The following is a 23738-nucleotide window of genomic DNA, read 5'->3' as shown; positions in this document are numbered from 1 at the left end:
TTCTGACACCTTGGGAACTCGTCTGTAGATTACTGTTTTTGTTTTTATTTCATCAGCACTGTCAGTTCAATCACAAATCTTTTTCGCTCTTCGTTCCCCAAAAACTCCACATTAAGTGCTATCGCAATATACATACGGTGTGATATATCATTGAATGTACAAAACTGATCCATCAAACAAAATTTCTTAAAACGTTGTTTTTCTACGGACCTGAAGTTGAAGAAAATATCATGTGCAGATAATTGTATGCCATATTCATACTTATAATTGAAAGATAGGAATGTCAGTGGCAGGAAAAATTCTCCTTTTGGTTAATGAGCATATGTATTGTAAAAATTATCCTTGGTATGTCTGTAACGCACTGAGACTTTGAGATTTCATACTTTACACATATACGAGACCGTCAATGATAACACTTGATATATCAATGGTCTCGACAAACAGAAACTTTCGTTTTTGTGTTACAACTTAAAAGCGATAGTTTACAAAGATAAGACGCTTATTAAAATATAGCAAATCCCTGACGGTTCTGTAGAACTATAAGTACTAAAATAATGTGCTTCAGGTTGCAGGTTCTGGTGACAATTTTTCTACAGGGTATATCTGTCCGTAACATGAACATCTAATTTTATTAAGTTGTTTTTTGTTGTTGTTCTTTTTGCATGAGAATATAAGATAAATATTGTTTTGCCATGGTTTTCCATGTGTTTAGTTGGTATCTCACGATCTCCATATTTTGTCAAATGTTAATAAGCCCGTGCAGCCGCAGTATTATCATTTTATTAGAACCGTCGTAAACTACAATTATTTCGGACATGTACAACACACTTCGTAGCCTATGCTTTGTTGAAACATTTTTGTAACATGAATTTCTACATGGCGACCGCTGAACAAAAACCGCGCGAAATTCCGTGTTAAGATAATTGCACGAGTTAGCTATGATCTAGGCTTGTTTAAACTGTATTAACAACGTACTGGAGTAGGATCTTTGTATCCTTTTCTTTGATGTGTAGTAGATAAAACCAATCAGATAATGTACTAATGTTATGATTATTGTGGTCTCTAAATTTGACAAATACTTCATAAATAAAACTGTGTTAAAATATCTCGGCTTTGCGGTATTTATTACCCTTGACATACATAATTGCATTACTAGTAGACAGCTGATTATATAAACATCGTAAGAGGTATTGAACATAAAAAATGCAGCCGTTTTTCAAATGCAGCACAGTAATTTGAGAGGTATAAGTATCTACTTTACTTTTGGGGGACCAAAAACTCTGTATTTTATTGCTAAACTGTTGAAGTGAAGTTAGAGTTATGCAACTTATTTCTTTCCCTTAACCAAAAGGAAGCCTCGAGAGACATGCAAACTTTGGCCTTTAACCGATTATAAGCACCTATGTCGGCTGAAGATGAATAAACCCGAGACCCTAAATTAAACGTTACTAAAATGCAACATATTCAATGTAAAAATCAACTTTGTACCCGAAGTAACCGCTATTTGGCAGAGACAAATATAAGTTAGTGCGAATATTTACAAAATACATGAAATAAAACATAGCTGAAAAATCTAATTATTGCATTTCAAATAAAACTAAGGTACTGGCTTTGTGAATGAAAAAAGTATTGTTCAATCAGTAGCGTTATATGGCCAAATAAAAAGAAATGACTTATCCGACAACCTTTTTTTCGTCAGAAATTTAGTGTCAAGTTCATTTTTTATCGAAAAATCTTAAAGTACTGCTGTACCTATACAGGAAATGATTAAGATTATTCGATAGCTTTTATTGATATGATAAATACCACTCAATTGTTTATGTATAGATGAAGGTTTGAAATGTTGAAAAATTTAAAAAGAATTGGCTTATTAATGAAATCGCACATAATCCCAAACAGGGCATAGGACCGTGTGAATCCCGCTGAAATACCAATGGACTGTTCGGGTGCCCATACCTACACCCTATAAGTATACTTAGCAAGTTCATTAAAAATAAGTATTTATGCCCGATGTAAGTTGCAAGTCGTAAATTTCAGTTTAGCGGTAATAGGCCGTTTATATACCGATGAATTACCATAAGTATATTTAAAATGAAGAAATAAATGATATAAACAGTTTGGGAGAATTAACGAAATGTAAATAAAGATATATATGATATCAAGAATTTAGAAGAATTAAAGAAATGTAAATAAAGTGGAAAAATTATATTAATTCGAACAAAATTTATTCAGTACGTTCATATTGCTTAAATATGCAACGCTTTTATAGTATTTTCTTTGAGCGGGTAACCGACGTTCTTTTTAAAACTAGAGACTTTGAAATATAGTGTAGTGGTGTCATCTGTTAACATATTCCATTTAACTGTTGTGAACAGCTTGAAGAAATTCTTTATAGATCTAATACTGACAGATATTTCCGGAAAAAATGCATATATAAGCACCGCTTGAAGTTGAAAGTTTGCAAAATGAAATATATATTGAAAGATCATAAATACACGGTATTATTTGAGTGATGCTCCTATTCTCAATTTAATATTTCTATTATCAAATCATTTTTTTAACATAGCAATTACAGCGAAATGGTGAAACGATAAGCCGGACAAGGTATTCGGAAACATAGATATATAATATCGTCTTGTGAAGGTGAAAACATATATAATTAGTAAGTAATTAATGATCAACATTATTATTTCACCCATGAGCTTAAGATGACGAAAACATGTGTTAAATCAGTGATAATGATTTAAACCTTGGTGTGTATGTACTACGAGTTGCATACAGGTTAACCGGGGAACTGTAGAAAATTGCGTAGGATACACACTCTGGTAAAATTCTAATTGTGTGTGAGATATGTGTATGACTAGAACCTGCAAACCGGGGAATAAATTTTCATCGCTCAGAATAGGCTCAAATTTCGAGAGATGACTAATTTCAAGGTCAGGATTAACGTGGTATTGTTAGACTGAACTGTGGAATTCCCCGGTTCGTGGCGTATCCCCGGTTTGTTGGTGTGTATTCATACGAAATTACCCAGTTGGCTGCGTTTACACACACACACACACACACACACACACACACACACACATATATATATATATATATATATATATACAAACATCTCTCTCTCTCTCTCTCTCTCTCTCTATATATATATATATATATATATATATGTATATATTAGGCCACACCAAGTTGATTTCTTGGTAATCGAAATTACACCCCCTCCCAAAAACAGTAGTTGTGAGCGAGCAAATAAAACATTTTTATTTCACCTGTTTTTGGTGCTGGCGAGGAGCAATAATACGAAAAGTCACAAGCTCACTCCTATTAACTTTGAGACAAATCCGATAACCAAGCACATAGTTTGGAATAACCTTATGAGTATATGCAGTTATGTGAATCTTTTTGGCATAAATATGGGAATTATCTTACTTGTTTTGAGGGACCTCCGTGGCCGAGTGGTTAAGGTCGCTGACTTCGAATCACCTGCCCCTCATCGATGTGGGTTCGAGCCTCATTCGGGGCGTTGAATTCTTCATGTGAGGAAGCCATCCAGCTGGCTTACGGAAGGTCGGTGGTTCTACCCAGGTGCCCGCTCGTGATGAAATAATGCACGGAGGGGCACCTGGGGTCTTCCTCCACAAAAGCTGGAAAGTCGCCATATGACCTATCATGTGTCGGTGCCACGTTAAATCCAAAAAAAAAAAAAAAATAATAAATAAAACAATCTTACTTGTTTTTCCGATTCATGACGACCGACATTTGATTTTAGTTGTTCCTGTGTACATTTGAGATCTTCTTTTAGTTGGCCGTTTTCCTGTCTTAATTCCTTTGTCTTATTTATCCATGAATCCTTTTCGTCTTGAATTATCATGAAACGCTGAATAAGAATATACATGGCAACTTTCTTGTTTATTATTAAATGCTACTTAAGCTGTTCCCGTATTTTATAGTCATTTATAGGTAATAATTATCTGTTGTAAGTTGTTTAATTTCATTTAAGTTTCTCAACTAAACTGTAAATAATCTTATCAACATTTATTTTCAGAATGTATAGTAAGCTGGATAAAAATGTACATAGAAAGGTTTCATTCTTGTTTATATTGTATTCTTTTCATTATTTAAGAAAGAGTTTATGTCCTGTATTTGTCACAAAATGCTACAGGTCCGCTGCATAACAACATGTATATTTTATATTCATATTGATAAACAAGCATAGAAGAAATTTAAAGATGTATAATGAATCCAATCAAACTTCACATTTCTGTGCTTTCCGTACATAAACCTTTTAAGGAGCTTCGATTTAAACTCGCAAGTAATCAAAACTATAAAATCAAGACAAAGATAATTGTGCATTTCAGGACAGATGCTTAAAGAGTAACAGCTAAAAAGAACTCTAGCAATATAAAACTGTTACTAGTAACCGGTGCAACGATAAAATCTGTAAATAACATATTTGCCCTTTTTAAAATGACATTTACTCAGAGCCATATGACAATCAAAAATATTAACGAAATATTGTACATCACACTCTTCAGTCTCTTCTGTAATAAAAAAACTAGTAGTCAAACATGCTACAATGTTAATGCTTATGTCTGATAATTACTATGCAGTTATGTTAAAATCTGTAAATAATATATTTGCCCTTTTTAAAATGACATTAACTCAGAGCCATATGACAATCAAAAATATAAACGAAATATTTTACATCACACTCTTTAGTCTCGTCTGTAATAAAAAAACTCGTAGTCTTACATACTTCAATGTCGATGCTTATGTCTGATAATTACAATTCACGTTACACTATGTTATGAGTATATGCAGATATGTCCAATTTAATTTGTTATGAAAATATAAGATATCTTACTTGTTTTTCTGATTCCATATTTGATTTAAGTTGTGATACTTCGTCATTGTGCAATGTCTTTGCATTTTCGAGATCTTTCTTTAATTGCATCGACGTTTTGATCCAAGAATCTCTTTCATCTTGAATTATGATGAAACTCTAAATAAGAATATACATGGCAAATTATTATTCTTGGCAAGGTAATTTACCCTTACCTCTTATCTCTTGTTTATTATTAAATGCTTCTTGAGCTTTACCAGCAATTTATTGTCAAGATAATAAATGGTCAGCTGTAAGTTGTTTGATTTCATTTTAAATCTGTCCGACTAAACTTTGAATAATTTTATCATCATTTGTTTCTGAACGTACAATAAGCTGGATTAAAATAACGCATAAATGTTTAATTCTTGGTTATATTATATTCCTTTAATGATTCCCCATAAAAAAGAGTTTTATTAGATCTATTTTCTTTTGTAAAACACTGAGCGCATTTCCTGTCTTTTTTTGTTTTGTTTTTGTTTTTGTTTGTTACAAAATGCTACAATTCCGCTACATAACTACATGTATATAATACATTAATATTATAAAGAAATAATTTCAAACTTTATAATATTTCTGTGCTCCATTTCATATGTAATCCATTCAAAAACTTAAACTGCTTCAAATAAAACTAGCATGTATTCAATATCATACAAGCAAGAAAATAATAATTATGCATGTAAGGACTGATGCCTGATGGGTTATTTTCAGCAAAGTGATGAACATTTTCCTATGTACAATCAAGTAACCCCTGGGGCTAGGTCAATTTGGCCCTAGGGGGTCAAGATTTGAACAAATTTTTAGAGGTCCAATAGACAATGCTACATGTCAAATATCTAAGCTCTAGGCCTTCTCTTCTTTTTTTTTTAAAAATCTACAGCTTTTTCTATGTACAATCAAGTAACTCCATGGGGCGGGGTCAATTTGAACCTAGGGGTCATGATTTGAACAAATTTTTTTGAAGTCTACTAGGCAATGCTACAAGTCAAATATCTAAGATCTAGGCTTTCTGGTTTATTTTTTTTTTAAAAAAATGAAGATTTACCTATGTAAAATCAAGTGACCCCTGGGGCGGGGCCAATTTTACCCCGGGGGTCATGATTTGAACAAAGTTTGTAGAAGTCTACTAAGCAATGTTACATATCAAATATCTAATTGTTGAAGGGTTTACTATGTAAAATCAAGTGATCCATGGGGCGGGGTCAACTTTGACCACGGGGTTTGTTGAAGTCTACTAGGCAATGTTACATATCAAATATCTAGGCCTTCTGGTTTATTTTTAGCAAAGTTATGAACATTTCCCTATGTAAGATCAAGTAACCCCTGGGACTTGACCCTGGGGATCAAGATTTGTAAAAGTGTTGTAGAGGTCTACTAGGCTAAGCTACATGTCAAATTTCTAAGCTCTAGGCCTTCTGGTTTATTTTTAGAAACTTTTGAAGTTTTTTTCTATGTACAATCAAGTTACCCCATGGGGCGGGGTCAATTTGACCCCAAGGTCATGATTTGACCAATTATTGTAGAGGTCAACTGGGCAATGCTACATGAGAAATATCTTAGCTCTAGGCCTTCTGGTTTATTTTAAGAAAAGTTTTGAAGATTTCCCTAAGTAAATTCAAATGACCCCTAAGGCGTGGTCATGATTAAATAAATTTTGTACAGGTCTTCTAGGCTACATGCTATCTAAGCTCTAGACCTTCTGTTTTTTTTTTGTTTTTTTTTTGGGGGGGGGGGGGGGGGGAAGATTTTCCTATAGAAATCTATGTAAAAGCAAGTGAATATTGACCTGGGGTCATGATTTGAACGACTTTAGTAGAGGTCTACTAGGCAATGCTACATGTCAACTATCTAAGCTCTAGTGCTTCTGGTTTTTGAGAAGAAGATTTTTTAAGACTTTCCTATGTAAAATCAAGTGACCCTGGGGCGGGGTCAATTTTGCCCCCGGGGTCATGATTTGAACAAACCTGGTAAAGGTCCACTAGGCAATGCTTCACACCAAATATCTAAGTTCTAGGCTTCTGGTTTTTGAGAAGAAGATTTTTATTTTTTTCTTTCGTTTGCCATGGCATTCTGCATGGAATTCAATTCTTTGAACAACTTTTATAGAGCTTCACCCAAGGAACATTCCTCTGGAGTTTGAATGAAATTGGCCTAGCGGTTTATGAGGAGATGTCGTTTAAATTAAAAGTTTACTGACGACGGACAACGGACGACGGACCGAGACTGATCAGAATAGCTCACCCTGAGCCTTTGGCTCTGGTGAGCTAATAATAGACTCACCCTTCGTTAAATAACATTAACTCCCAGACATGTAACAATCAAAATATACGAAATATTTTACAAATCATTATTTAGTCTCTCCTGTAATAGTTTATGCAACCTGTTGATGTTTCGTGTCTGATAATAATGTTACACTATGTCATGAGAATATGCAGTTACATGAACATTATTATGCGTCAAATTATTAGTAATCTTACTAGTTTTACTGATTCAAGACGCTCTACATTTGATTGTAGACGTGATACTTTGTCCTTGTGCAATATCTTTGTATTTTCGAAATCTTCACTGAGCGATGAAATCATTATTTTAAGTTGATTGTTTTCATCTGTTAATTTCTTTGACTTATTCCTCCAAACCTTACATTCATCTTTTGTTGTCATGAGTCGCTGGATAAGAATATACATAGTAAGTTATCATTCTAGTTTGGTATTTAATTCTGTCTGAGCTTTGTCCGCATTTTGTCTTAACTTTTGTGCCGGTAGTAAGTGTTCTGCTCTAAGTTGTTTCATTTCATTTGAAACTTACAAATAATCTAATCACCATGGATTTTCTGAATATATATAAAGTTGAAAAAATGTATATAGTAAGGTTTTAGTCCTGTTTTATATTATACTCTTACCATGATTCACTTTCAGAGCAAATTTTATATACAAAAAGAGAATAATCCCTGTGTCACAAAATGCTACAATTCTGCGATATAACAATATATATATATTCAACATTTATATACATAAAAAGCATAAATACTTTGATAATAATTAATCAAATAAAAAAATCAATAATTAAAAAAATGGAAAACCGATCCTATCGAATTTGAACACATGTTTGTGCTTTTCATATGTAACTCATTCAAAAAATTAAACCTCCTTCAAACTGAAGCCTTCTGCTTTAAAGGGAACAGTCAACACAAAACTCTATTAATACAAAACTACTAAGTATATCGAACCACAGGCATTTGAAGTTCTATCAATAGATATATATGTATTACCATATCCCACCTACTTAATATACTATGGAATAGTACAGATTGGCAAGTAAATCACGTTATTTTTAGTCTTTTTACCGTCTGATAACGCGAACATAAAATTAGTTATCACTGTAAAAAAACACTGAAAAAACATTTCGGAAGAAAACAAAATCATTCATCTTATATTACGCTTAGCAGAACCAACAGGAAGAATATAAATTTCGTTTATTTTTACAGTTACTTTACACTACCAAAAACACCACATTGGTAGTCCACCATACCTTTTCCAGCTGCCGGTTGTAAAATCTTAAGTTAGCCACTTTTGTAAAAAAAAGGAAAAGAAAACAACAAAGAAACAAAAAGGAAAAAAACATAAAATCATCATTAATAATTGTAACCAAATAAGAGATGTGACTGAACAATTTTTGTAAAAACTGCCTGCATATATACCAAGCCGATTACAGTCAAAGGCACGTTTGTTTACTCTGAAAAAAAAAACCGAGCAGTTTTAAAAATCGTGACGCATTATTCATGATGTAATTACAGCTTGAAGATATGTAATTATCATTGTTTCGATATTAAGTTTCTTGAATTAACTTTATACTTCATTGGTTTCTATTGTATATATTTTAGCGGGTTTTGAACATTTCTGTAAGTATATATAGTTTCTTTTCTTACTTTATTTCCACTTGAGATTAACATTTGGCAGCAAAAACAAGTTTATGAAGTTTGAATGTCCGATCAAGAAGATTGCGACGAAAAATCATCTGAATTTAGGACACAGGTTGTTTTGATACTGAAAGGATTTTTTGACGAAGAATTCTCATATTTAAAACGTGATCTGAAAAAGGATTCTGAGTAGACACCTGAAAACGTCAGGAAGAAGGTACGAAGTGATAATTTTATTTCTTTCATCAGCATTTTAATAAGAAACAGTATCAATTTGATTCTGAAATTTCAGATCTGGTTGATACTACTTATAAAGCCATAACTCTCAGAAATGCTTCTAAAGCTGAAGAGTGTTTGATTAAAGCTCAGCAAAAATTAAATCACAAAAATAAGTTGTTTGAATCACATATTCCTTACTGCCTTGGTTGTCCATGGTAACTGAGTATGAACAAATACATGTTGCCAGTGACTCCGACTATGAAAAATAGATTCGTAGGACTGCGGAAAGGCCCATGGCAAAATGGAAAAAAAATTGACACAACCCCGAGATACATGTAAACAGTCATAATTCATCTGGCATTCGTTCCAGTTAATTGTAATGTAAAGTTATACATGTATATCACTTTAACTCATGTCTTACGTAAAAGATCAAGTGTTCTAAAGTTAACGCGCCTGACTAGTAATGAAAGGGTCTTCATTTCGAACGTCCGTCTATTTGTACTTTTTGTTTATTATGTATTTATATATTTCAGGCTATAGTTATTTCTAATAATTGTTTCTTTGTTTGTTTGTTTCGGGTTTACGCCGTTTTTTTCAACAGTATTTCAGTCATGTAACGTCGGGAAGTTAACCTAACCAGTGTCCCTGGATTCTGTACCAGTGCAAGCCTGTTCTCCGCAAGTAACTGCCAACTTCCCACATGAATCAGAGGTGGAGGACTAATGATTTCAGACAAAATGTCGTTTATCAAATAGTCAAGGAGAACATTCGCCCATCACGAGGATCGAACTCACGATCGGTATACCAACGCTCTACCTACGGAGCTAAGCGGGTGAGCCTCTAAGAATTGCAGATGTACGTAAAGGTTATTGAAATTTTCAGAATTGATTATATTCAGGTGTTCCAATGTTATTTTTATGATGTTATATGTGAAAAAAAAGTCCGTTTATGTAGTTTATACTGTACGAGAGCTGTTTATAGGCCATAACATGTAATCAAGTTAGTATTGCATATTCACATATATTACATAGTTACTAAATGATTGCATAAAATCAATTCATTTACAAACTGAAAAACAATCTAAATGTAAATTAAGACAATTTCGTCATGGTTCTATTTGTTTTGATGAATCTTGTCATATTTGTTTTTTAAGCTTTTGAATTTTATCAAACACTTCAATTATACAGAAACTACTCGAGATATTAAAGGTATATCAAAATTTACGTATTTCAGTATATTTCTCTTAGTCTTTTCGTGGTTTACGCAAGAATGCAGGACGACATGGTGGGACAACAGGGACGGTTCATTCTAAAGAAATTCGTCTGCTTCTCATGTGGGAACTCTGGTCATTTTGCTTCCGGCTGCTAATCAAGATTACAGTCATCATTTGCACAGAACGCAACCTTTACAGGACCCATGGGAAGTAACTTCTCTCGACTGTCAAGTTCAATCCACTCATCAAAGAATCAACAGATAAACAATGCCAGTGATTTTCAAAGTGATGACGATAAGTACTTGCTTTTGTCAGATAATTTATCAAATGATATCATAAAGTTTCACACACACTTCTGCAAATCAATTGAATGTTCGTTTACTGTAGCAGATGCCTCGGTAAAGAGCAAATTAGAAGAGTGTTTTCGTTTTTAAAAAGATACTATTTATACGGATACTGACATTTTATCTATATATAAGACGTCTTTGTTATACTACTAAGACCGTCTCTCAGTCTTGTCTCTTTGAACTTAGACTTATAAACATTTACTTATGTTGTGATAAGTGATTTCTTTGTAGTACATGTATTAATATTGTATTTATATTCTAGATATTGTGTTTTAAAAATTCAATAATATTATCAAATAATTAATATTTTCAATATTTCTATTAGAATACAATAAATTCAATGTTATTCATTTTCAACAATTCATTTGTTTTGACGTACTAGATTATTTCATAGCTTTGTGTGTATTCGCAGGCGAAAATTGTTACATGACGACTGAATGTTATTATTTATGCTCTGCAAGTAACGGAAGAACACTTTTTATGTGATCTGGTAAAATGCCACCTATTTTATTCTTTAATGTGCCTTCAAGTGGCGGAATGCCACGTAGTGGCGAAATGTCCCCACTTTTTCGGCGTGCCGTATTAAGCACAATTTTATGACCTCGTATGCCCTTATACCGCCTGAATAATGTACCAAACGGATTGCTTGGTAAGGTATTCTCGGTATTTTCAGCCATAATGGGAGATTTTGTAAGAGTGGCGCTGACTTGGGGAAAGGCTGAAAATGCTTCACTCTGAGTCATGTGTGACACTGATTGAAATGACAACGCGTTTGTCATCTATACCATATATAAGTACAGCACCATCGGATTGTATGCGTACCACTTGAACAGGTGTGTCTAATTAAATATTCATCTGCTTATTCGGGCATATTTCTGTTTTGTTAAGTTTTCTTGTTAAGTTATTTCTGTTTTGTTAAGTTTCCTTTCCTTAAGTTTTGTTTTATACAAAAAGGTTATTTGTTTTATACAGTCATTAACTCTTACCCTGCATTACAGCAACAATTTCTAACCAGTGCCAATCATTACTAACCTGCAACAACATGTCCGATACTGTTAAAATTTAGACTCTTAATTTTAAATTAATCTTTCCGGTGAAAACAGTACTGTACATATTCTGAATGATAGATGAAGTAGGGTAAGGGTTGATGTTGCTTCCAACAATTCCAGAAATGAAGTATAGAACGTATTTCAATATTTTTTGCTTACTGTTTCCATCTTTTAAGCACCAAAGGCTCAAAGTGAGCTTTTGTGATTGCTTGGTGTCCGTCGTGTGTCCCTCAACAATTTCTAAATACAGTCTTTTTCAGAACTACTGTCCTCATTTATTCAAATCTCCACAGAGGCCCCTTTCAACATTGCCAAAAGATTTAAAATACAGGTTTCTGCCCATATATAACTTGTGCTTCAGTTACATCACGCCGATCATTTTTTTAAAGATATTTCTTGTTTTGCTTTGCAAGTGTGTGAATGCTACCATTATTATATGTGCTCTGCAAGCGGCGGAATGCTGCTTATTTTTTATGTGCTCTGGAAGTGGTGGAATGCCACGTGGTGAATGAATGCCATCGTTTTTGTGATCTGCAAGTGGCAGAATGCTATCTTTTATCTATGTGTTCTACAAATGGCGGAATGCTACGTGTTGACGCAATGTTACCACTTTTTATGCTCTGCAAGTAGCGGAATGGTACATAAGTTATATGTGCTATGCAAGTGGCGGAATACCACGTGGTGACGAAATGTCACTACCTTTTTGTGTGCTCTGCAAGTATTGGGACTGTCACAGCTTCTTTGTGCTCATCAATTTGTGGTATGTCTGGTACGGTTAAGGAAGTTAGAAGCTCCACAAAATTTGTGTTCAGTAATTTAGCAAAGTTCAACCATAATTTATTGCCGAGACCTTGTGGTAAAGTATCTTTTACGAAAATTCGTTTTCAAGTGGGGTTACTTTTTCGAATAAGCAATATCTATAACAGTTTGTTTTTGTAAGTGTTTCAGTAACTAAAACATAACAAGTTTCATCTAATGCATTGAATAGTACAATTTAATGTACAATATTGAAAGAAGTGCTTTTGTAATTATGAATGTATACATAGTTTTAAGGATTTATCCTTTATTTCTTTAATCATAAATTAAACAATCAATATGAATCTTTGATGTAACATCTCATGATATTAATCATTCTGATGCAACCGTTTTCTTATTTGTAAGTTTTAACCAATTGATTTTTGAACTTGTATACGACATCATTTCATTGCCACTATATTAAAATGATTAGTCGATCATTTTGTTTCAATTGCGTTCCATTGTTTGTTTCAGACGAAACTTATTCCATTATTCCTTCTCATGGAGGATATGCTCAAGTTCAGCTTTCTTGTTGAAGACACCCTCCACATTCCAATGCATCAACCTGAAAGGCTGATGCGGATTGGTTCTTCTCCTTGGTATGTTCCTCCTTCTTCTCTTTGCATGTTGTGGATTGAAGGATGGACCCCTAGTAGCTGTGGGTGGACTCTGTCGAGGCTCAGAGCCCGGCACTGAATCCCCATGGAGGGACCTCAGAGATTCAGCACCACATTGTTGAATACCGGATTGCTGGGTAGTCATAGTGATATTACATGGTGCTGTGGTTCGTTTAGAGAGTGCCAATGTCCCAGCACCTCTGTCCTAACTCTCTAGGTTTCTTTCGAGGTAACCTCATCCTTAGTTCCGAGTTAAAACCCTATCCTGGGAACACAGGAGCTATTTGTCCCATAGCTGATTTAGTAGCAGTGGAGCCGAAAGAACTTTTACTGAATCCGGTCATAGGGTTTAACCAGCTTCAGTGAACATTCTCAAGGAATTCAATGATTACAAACGATCATCAGCATTTTCATTTCAGCTAGATGTTTGTTAAAAATTGTATTTCTCAGAGTGGGATATACCCAAATATGTTACAAAGACTGTGGTAAACGTATCTAAACTGCTGATAAAATAGGAGTCAAGAACTCAGTACATCAGTATGAAAAGGTCAACGATGAGAAGATGATAAATGATTTACTACGAGTCAAGAGTCGGACACCGTCTAAACAGAAAGTGACCCCCTCTATATATCAAAACACCAGGAGTACAATGCATTCTCACCACACCGACCACATATAAACAAGAAAATTTAGAAAAACAGAATGTGTGTGTGATACGGTGGTGTAATTATCTAAGGGTAACTAAAATATACACGAAACTATGGTTACTTGGCGCTGCCACCCTACAGACTAACACAAAATCAACATTTTCAACAACATTCTATTCATCGTCTAAGCCATTGCGTGACGCCACGAGTTAACTATGGAGTAAATAAAATTATTGTGTAAATGCCTTATCCGGTAATACGGTAAGGACCGTTATGAACGTATAACAATATATTTTGTCACAGGAGGATTGTCATATCCAACACATTTAATATCAGAAATCTCATACCTTAACGTTAGACACACAGTCTGGTCATGATAAAAAATATCAGTTACTCCCTGCTTGCGTCAATGGTCGCGTTACATCCCATCTTTGGGTTTTTTCCAACATGTTTTACCTAAATATAATCTTTATTGAATTGGTAAATGAATTCAAAGAGTAAATATATTAATTGGAAGAAGTATTAACATGATAAATAAAATATTAATTAAAAGAAATATCGAGATATATTTTATCTTACTCTTTAAACTATTTATTTATTATCTACAAGGCAAAAAATGTGACATCATGCGATGCATGGTTTCAAGTTTCATTGAACTGTTAATTTTGCGCCGATCACACTCGCACTTACGTTTCTCGAAATGTTATTGTTTTCATGTGGTGGTGGGATGGGGTTGAGATTTATAGTTGTATGAGGCCAAGCTGAGGGCAAGGGCGTGCGCCCGTGAAAAAAGACTTACGGTTGCATTACGCCAAGCCGATGGGTAATGGAGACATTTATGGTCCTGTACCTATCTTGTCATTTTAATCGCAATTGCACCACCCATATTTACAAAATACAAATACAAATATATAGTTGTATTGCACCAAGCTGATGTCAAGAGCAAGCGCCAGTTGCCGAGATTTATGGTTTATAATTTTTATCGCAATTGCACTATCCAAATCTATAAGATTATGATTTAGCAAATATATAGGTGTATTATGCCAAGCTGAGGGTAAGAGCTAGTGGGCGTGATTTATAGTTGTATAATGCCAAGCAGATGGGCAAGGCCGAGATTTATGGTTCTATGGTTAATTTGTCATTTCTAATCGCAGTAGCACCGCCCATATTTATAAGATTATGATATAGCAAAATATAGTTGTATTACACAAGCCGATGGACAAGGGCAAGCGCCAATGGCCGAGATTTATAGTTTTATTACGCCAGGCCGATGGGCAAGGGTGAGGTATATGTTTCAATAGCTTTTGTGTCAATTTTCATCGCTATTGCACTATCCATATTGATAAGATTATGATTTAGCAAATATTTAGTTGTATTATGCCAAACCGAGGGTAAGGGCAAGCGCCAGTGGGCGAGATTTATATTTATATATATTACGCCAAAGCGATGGGAAAGGGCGAGATTTATGTGTTTTTTATTTATTTTGTCCTTTCTAATCGCAGTTGCACCACCGATATTTATAAGATCATGATTAAGCAAAATATAGTTGCATTATGCCGAGGCCGAGATTTATAGTTTTATTATGCGAAGCCGATGGGCAAGAGCAAGATTTAAAGTTTCATAGTTATTTTGTTATTTTTTATAGCAATTGCACTATCCATATTATTAGATTATTATTTAGCAGGTATATTGTTGTATTACACAAAGGCCAGGGCATGGACAAGCGCCAATCAGACGATGTGATAATCTGAATGATGGGGGAGGTTATTTCCCTTGTTCAGATATTTTCACACACGTATTATTTAAATTTTCATTTGTGTCAATATTTCCAATATAATATAATTTATCTGGGTATCTTTTGAATATGGAATACTTGATTTGCACAATGGCTTATTATAGTTACGCTATGTCTTGAAATGCCGCGTATATACTATCTATTTTTCTTGCTTTTTATGATAATTGAACACAAAATAACACTAGCATGATTTCATGAAGATGCATAAGGCTATTTGTTCTACACTTCATACTGTCAGTAAATAGGCTAATTAATGCATTAATGCATTTGTTCTCCTTTTTTCCCTCGATTTACTAATAAACTTTGATAATGTGGCAGTTGACCTCAATAAAATCGACACTGTTTATTTTCCAATACAGGTAAATCCAATATTTGCTTTACAATAGATCTGTGACGGATTATCTTTGAACACCCCTGGACTTACTGGACTCAACTGCCACATTATCAAAGCTTATTAGTACTTTGGTTATTGTATAAATAATTTACTTACGTTTGAGTGTATATAGCGAATTAGGAAATAATTATATTTACCTACCGGCTTCTTTGTTCCGATTAGGTCTATAAACACATTGTAGACCGCTTATGAGGTCTATAAGAATTTCCAGACCTGTCCTATTTCTAATGTCTACACAAAAATCTCAAGTGCCTGTAGCGGGATTCGAACCCGAGTCGCTCTGATACTAGTCCAATGCTCTAACCACTGAGCCAAATTGTCGACACACTTACGCATTTGTCAGAGATTAAATTTAAAGTTATGCGTAAGCGACCGAAACAATGCAGTAGAATCATGAGAAGTCCGTACATGACATTTTAGGTGAACGCGTGATTGACTCCGTAAAAATAGTTTCAATTGTTTCAAAGAAAGTATGTTATAAGTAAAATAATTCCGACTAGTTTTACATATCTTGAAAATTTATTTAAACATGACTTTACTGTAAAGTTTCATCATTCAATTTTTAAGCAGGTCTTGATATTTGTCTGAAAGTTAATACGGGCATATAGTAGTTGCAACTTGACCGCGATGGTTGACCTTCGGCTGATTATTCATATCAATTAATTCATTACAGAAATAATGGGTGCTTAGGGTAGTCATGTATATTTATATGGAATTAGTTTGTATACAGTGCAGTATCAAAGTATGTATACTTACATTTGATCAGTTATAACTTCCCAATACACCTATCTATAAGTTCACAAATTTATCTTTCCACTTTCTCATGCAGATCTTGTTTTAAGTACATTCCTTTTCAATAATAGGTTGTGCCTCATTATGTATTATAATACAAAGGTCAACCATCGGGGTCAAGTTGCGTCCACTATACTCTGCCGTCAGAGTAGTGGCGAATGCTTCTTGAAATAGGACAGTTTATTTTACAAAGAAAAATATTGATTGCAAAAAATACAAACTACACAAATTTCCTCCAAGTTAATTAATAGTCTGCTAATGCATATTGTGACGATATTCTGTACAATTAACACGGAACATAAGTAACGAAGTTGTATTTTTGAAAATAACCCAGTTAAATTATCGTGATACATTCCGAGCGTGTCTGAAATAAGGCTGATAGTTTAAACATATTCAAAGGCAGTTTTAGGCAGTGGTAATTAGTGGGAAACTGTTTAAAATACATTTGTTTTCTGAAAAGATGTTCCAATTTTGCTGAATGTCGTTAATTCATATCGAACTAACACTTGAGATTTTTATGCTTTTAAATATTATTATGCACTGTACAAGGTTTCATTGATTCTATACTTGACATTCACAAGTATATGACAGGTTCTTCACGTGAATCAGGTGTAGAGAACCAAAACGACATTAAACTTTTTAATGTTTATTCTTAATTAGTTGTACTCATTGTCAAGAAAACTGAAGATTTTTATATCTTCCCAATGTTTTGCGCGCAGGTTTTAGCACATTTCATTGTGCCAAATCAGGGTATATTATGATACGCGTTTCATGTAATAATGTAATGATAAATCTATATCAATACTTTTATACGGCAAATTAAAATTAAATTAAGAGCTAAATTCATATATGTAAGTTTTCCGTTTTGGAATTAAAGAAAATTGATTTTTGCAGGTTTTTTGTGTTATATTATCTCCATAAATATGTGCAGGTTTCGCTTAGTTAAAAAAAAGCAGTGTTAAAGTATATGCATGGTGTGTTGGTGTGTGTTACCAATGTTGATAAATGACATTGCAGATAACAAATCCTAAATATGCATTTATGTATTTGTTCTCCTTTCTTCCGTCGAATTACTTTGATTATGAGATAAATAATTTATTTACGTTTGAGCATAGCGAATTAGAAAAATGCGAGGCCTGTGTTAGTTATTAGTTTACGAATTAGATTACTAACAGGAGAAAATTTTTAACTATGATCGTCATGGTACGAGTTCGAGGCTAATTTAAATCATTTAATTTAAAGTTTTGAAAATGCATGGACGGAAAACAGGTAGATTCTAGTATGCAAGAACTGGAAAAAATAATTATTTGAGTAAGAGACAAACATAGGTTAAATCTACGTAAGAAAATTCACTGGACTTTGCAGTTATACACACTAAGTCTTGGACGGGCCTCTCTATATATTTTTTTCAATTTTCCCTGACGGAATATATAGCAAATGACGTCACTTGTATAAATGTCAGTGATTGCAGCATTGTTTACATCGTGATCTGTGGAAGCATTATGTCTTTTAATGTGTATAAGATTACAAGATTATTTCACTGGTTATAGGTGCAGATGGGAATTTTCGGTCTCGAGGGTAACTGTTAGGCGGTAACGAAACTACAGTTACCAGACGGCCGGATATTCCCATCTGCACCTATAACCAGTGACAGAATCTTTTTCTTGCATACCGATATCAATAATAATAATAATAATAAAATTAATCGAACGGCTTTCAATTTAAAACTATTTCTTATAGCAGCGACTTTAAACAAAGCGCGGGAAAGCAACATCCGTAAACAGAAAAGACGAATAACAGTGTTTAGTTCCGGTTTTATTGTATCAGTTGAAGCGTAACATATGATTTTTTATGAAATAACGTGTTTTGAATCGAGAAATATACTATCAGGAACAAAGAGGAACTGTCAAGGTATTGGATTTTTATTCCTTTTTTTGAAATAAAATATAAATAGCTACATAAATCTTCTACATTGATGTAGTTCGTAATACGTCATTTAAAGCACGAGAGTAATCTTACACCCCGGGGTGTAAGATGGAATTTTCCAGCACCGGTAAAAATACCGGAAATCCCTGTCTGGTATACTTGATTCAATTATTTTCTCTTTTCATTTTGTACCATAATTGACATTTCCCGTTTGGCAATTTTAGATCAGCAGAATACTAAGCATGTTCGTTACATGTTTTGGATCAACTGAACAATTACCATGTTCGACTTTAACTTATGTAGTGCACAGATACTTAGACTGTTGCTAAGCAATGCCTATTGAACATTCACTCCTGACTTACCGGAAGCTGAACACGCAATGGCCGAATATCAGAAACTGCTCATGTATGTTTTGTGTAAAATGTATATTTTAACTGAAATAATGGCTCATAACATAAGTTTCTTTAAAAGTAAAATTTCCTTCTTTGAAATAGTGTTTAACTGATTACAATCCGTCATCGTTTGTCTTCAAAATCGCCGTTCATAAAATCGAACCGAGATGTGAAGTCGCCAACCTAGATCTCTTTCAGAGGTGTACGATCTCTTAAAGAGATCTACCCTACATATATATTTTAATGAGAGACCTTCAAGCACCTGTGGTAGAACAATATAAAAGGGGAAATACTAGCAACTGATGCAACGACAAATACTGAAAATAACAGACTTCTTAAAATATTTTAACTCTGTGCCATATGATAATCAAAAATAAAAAAAAAATAATTTGCTTTAAATTTTTAGTCTCTCCTTTCAAATATGCAATTACGTGAACTTTATTTGGTATAAAAATATGAACAATCTTACTTGTTTTTCTAAATCAAGACGTTCGACATTTGATTGTAGACGTGATACTTCGTCCTTTTTGTCCGTGAGCAATATTTGGATTTTTTCGAGATCTTCTCTGAATGAATCGTTTTCTCGTGTAAGTTGTTCATTTTCTTCTTTTAATCTCTTTGACTCATATTTCAAAAATTCTCGTTCATCTTTTATTTTCTTGATTAACTGAATTAGAAAATGGCAAGTTATTATTTCCGTTTACTTTACAGTTTTGATCATATGAAGCTACTCGCCCAAGGTTAGGGCGAATGTTTTCAATATGATCATATCCTAAACGTTGTCATGTATATTGAAGCTCTGGAGGGACAATTGATTTCCTTACTTCCCACTTCTGACTTCTAACTTTTGCACTTCTCACTTCCAACATTTTACTTCCCACTTCTTTCTTCTAACTTCCGCCCTTCTGACTTCCAACTTCCTGACTTTCGACTTCTGATTTTTTCCAACTTCGAACGTAATGAAGTTGGAAGTCAGAAGTATGGAAGTTAGAGGTCAGAAGTGTGGAAGTTAGAAGAAGGAAGTAAGAAGTCAGGAAGTCGAAAGTAAGAAGTGTGGAAGTTGGAAATCAGAAGTTGAAAGTCAAGAAGTTGGAAGACGGAAGTATTGAAGTTAGAAGTGTGGAAGTTAAAAGTAGAAAGTAGGAAGTCAAGAAGTTGGAAGTGAGAAGTGCAAAAGTTAGAAGTCAAAAGTAGGAAGTACGGAAGTCAATTGTCCCTTCAGGGCTTCCATAGATATAATGTACATAATGGCCGAAATCGGAACAATGAGGGGTATTTCAATCCAAATTATAAGATTCTTTCACTGGTTGCAGGTGCAGATGGGAATTTCCGGTCTCGAGGGTAACTGTTTATGCGGTTACTAGGCTCCAGCCGAGTTACCACCTAAACAGTTACCAGAGAGCCGGATATTCCCATCTGCACCTATATCCAGTGACAGAATCTTTTTCTTGCAATATCAAGAACTAATAATAAAAATAAAATCAATCGAACGGCTTTATTTTTAGAACTATTTCTTACAGAAGCGTATTTAAACAAAGCGCGAGAAAGCAACGTCCGTAAACGGGAAAGACGTCATGGCGTTTCAAAGACCAATAACAATGTTTAGTTCCGGTTTTGTTTTATCAGTTGCAGCGTAACGTTATGATTTTTTTTAATGAAATAACGTGTTTTGAATCGAAAAATATATTATCAGGAACAAAGAGGAACTGTCAAGGTATTGGATTTTTATTCCGTTTTTTTTAAATAAAATATAAATAGCTACATAAATCTTCTACATTGATGTAGTTCGTAATACGTCATTTAAAGCACGAGAGTAATCTTACACCCCGGGGTGTAAGATGGAATTTTCCAGCACCGGTAAAAATACCGGAAATCCCTGTCTGGTATACTTGATTCAATTATTTTCTCTTTTCATTTTGTACCATAATTGACATTTCCCGTTTGGCAATTTTAGATCAGCAGAATACTAAGCATGGTTAAATAGCTACATAAATCTTCTACATTGATGTAGTTCGTAATACGTCATTTAAAGCACGAGAGTAATCTTACACCCCGGGTTGTAAGATGGATTTATTTCCAGCACCGGTAAAAATACCGGAAATCCCCGTCTGGTATGCAAGAAAAAACGGTAAATAACCGATGCAATTACAGATTAAATTATTTAAACTCATCGTAAATAAAGTAACATTACACCTGAATCTTTAATTTAAAAATTAAGGAAATTGGTACATCATAATTGTTTACTCCATCCTGTAATATAACTCATACTTGTAGTAAAACAAACTTCAGTGACATCTTTTGTTGACAATTTAATTTGCCATTACTATGCAATAGTCAAATGCAGCTGTGTTACGTTTTAAACTATAAGTATTCCTACTTGTATCTCCTTTATATTCTTATACACAAATATTGATGTAAGATTGATTAATATTAACAATTGAGAATTATCATATATAGTTTGTATGTGACGTGCACAATAGCTATTTATTTTATTTAGGATTTAGAGAATTTTTACAACTTCTGCAACTACATTCAATGACTGTTCATAACAAACAGACATTACAAATTAAAGAATCAAACAATTTAACTTTATCTGTCAAATAAAAATAATAATAGTAATAATAATAATAATAAAAGACAATATCCGCTTGTTTTGCTTTTGTCGGGCACGTTTAAAATGCATTTGTTCTATACCTGTTTCTGATCGTCACTGTGACAAAGATCGCAAGCCGGATCAGCACAACACTGACACCTAGAATATAAATCAAAACAGCATTTTACCTTTATGTTGAAGTGTCTGTTTTGTCTTCAAATAAGAAACACAGGATCGCACTACGCAATCCTAGATCGTTCTTTATAAAACAATTGTAAACAGAGTTTAAACCTTTGGACCATTAATTAATTAAGTCATGTAATGTGTGTACATAGTGAAATCAATTGTAACAATTTATGCATAAAACGTCTTACCATTTTATTTCATCCTCCTGCTCACTCTAAAACAAAGAGAAATCAAATATGCATAATCCTATTTTCTGAAATAATCGTGTTACATTTACTTTGCCCTTTAGCGACAAGTACATTTCTTGACAAATCTAAATATACTTTTTAATTTGTTCTTTTGTCAGTTTTGCTGAATGGTTTAACACAAATGTTATGAGAACATTTGATCATGCCGGGATTTCTTTGTAGCTATAAAATTCATTTGCTTTTTCATTTCTTTTAGTTAAAAAATTGTGACCAAAGAGATGCTTTTGTAGTTAAGTTTCTGACAAAACATTATTTTGTTTCTCTCCGTTCTCGTTAATTTGATTAAATCGCACAGTTCAGAAAGGTTTTATGAAAAACTGGAAATAAACAACATCTGATTTTAAACTTATATAAAGAGACGAGCGAAAATGCTGCTTTCTTAGCTATAATCACTTTTGGCATAGCTGTTATTTCCTGGCATCATATTTCGAAGAAAAATCTAAAGATAAGTTAGTCTTGTCCAGATTTCAAAAAAAAATGTGAGAGGTACAGGCATTTTGTTTGCATTTGGTCCCATATGCTTTACATATGCTTTTAGTATAATCAGGTATGCTGTATTCAAAAATATATGTTGGTCATCTGACAAATGATTTTTTATAGTTCAAAATGGCGGAAAACAAAATGGCCGCCAAATTAAGATATTTCTAATATAAATATGTAATAGTATCGCAACTATCTAAATATATGCGGGTTTCTTTATCAAAGCAATTCGTAACATAGTAACAGATTAAATAAACAACATGTTTGTCAAAGATAAATAATTTTTTATCTAAATCTGTGCACTATTAAGAGAAGAAAAAAACTCTTACTTGATTAATTCGTCAAAAAGATATTAATCAAGTTGGTAATTGCGAAGCTATTGTTGAATACAATGCACTTAGTTTACACTTTGAATCAGTTTATACGATAGAAGCTAAATTCATAAACTGTTTTTATCAAAATAATATAGATTGAAATATTTGAACCTTAATGTATGCTTTCACAGTCCCATTTCATATGTTAGTATAAGTTAATTTACTGCCTCAAGCTCATACAGCTTGTAATGTTTTTATCGCATTTACATATATATGTGAACAGGAGTTCCGGCTTTTTACATATACATCTGAGGGTCCTACATCCAGATGTACACTTGCAAGCAATGACCTCCATACACGCTTGAGGAATCGGGTCACGGATAATAAGAACTGGCTCAAGAGTGTCATCTGCCACCGTCCATCCCATGTCGGTAGGTGCAGGCAGGTCTGGATTGGGAACAGTTGCTTGGTTCCATACCAGGGCTTCTGATATTGGGCTCTTCTTATGTGAAAGAGCAAGCATCTCTGGTTGAGGCATGTGTTCAGGACTTTTAGACCTTCCAAACATAACAATTCAAACACTGTCAGTACATCCAGTATCTTGACAATATACTTTGCAAATGAAATATTCACAGCAGCAGACAGTTGTCCATATCCAAGACCTTCTATCAGATTTTTAGAGATTCGACAGAAATATGATGTTGTGTTTCAGCCAGTGAGTACTTGAAGGGCTAATTAATTTCTACCCAACTGTTCAGTTATTAATGATTTATCTAACATTGTGTTGACTTGAATGTATTTGCGTTCTTTTCACTGTTCCAGTCATCATCTATACTATTGCATTTATATCCTGCAGGTGGCATAGTAAGAGCAAAACAATAACAATAACAAAAAAAAAAAAAAAAAAAAAAACACGTCAGTTCCTCTGGA

The 23738-nt window shown here is 33.7% G+C and overlaps 1 protein-coding gene across 1 annotated transcript in view; it reads right to left on the bottom strand.

The window, feature by feature from the left end:
* Nucleotides 1-23346, bottom strand: part of LOC128554695 (rho-associated protein kinase 1-like) — a gene marked incomplete at its 3' end in the record, with an annotated part of 46747 nt that extends 23401 nt beyond the window's left edge. The window contains exons 1-5 of the mRNA XM_053536003.1: nt 23158-23346; nt 21955-21980; nt 21682-21739; nt 19457-19654; nt 4868-5005 (exon numbers count right to left, since the gene is read on the bottom strand). Of these exons, the coding sequence (XP_053391978.1) occupies nt 4868-5005; nt 19457-19654; nt 21682-21739; nt 21955-21980; nt 23158-23346 (609 nt within the window). The remainder of the gene's footprint in view (nt 1-4867; nt 5006-19456; nt 19655-21681; nt 21740-21954; nt 21981-23157) is intronic.
* Nucleotides 23347-23738: the final 392 nt, after the last annotated feature.

The sequence above is a fragment of the Mercenaria mercenaria genome, unplaced genomic scaffold, assembly GCF_021730395.1.
Source record: "Mercenaria mercenaria strain notata unplaced genomic scaffold, MADL_Memer_1 contig_654, whole genome shotgun sequence".
Taxonomy (NCBI): Eukaryota; Metazoa; Mollusca; class Bivalvia; order Venerida; family Veneridae; genus Mercenaria; species Mercenaria mercenaria.
Note: the sequence above shows the minus strand (reverse complement) of the source record. Positions and strands in the feature narration are given on the sequence as shown.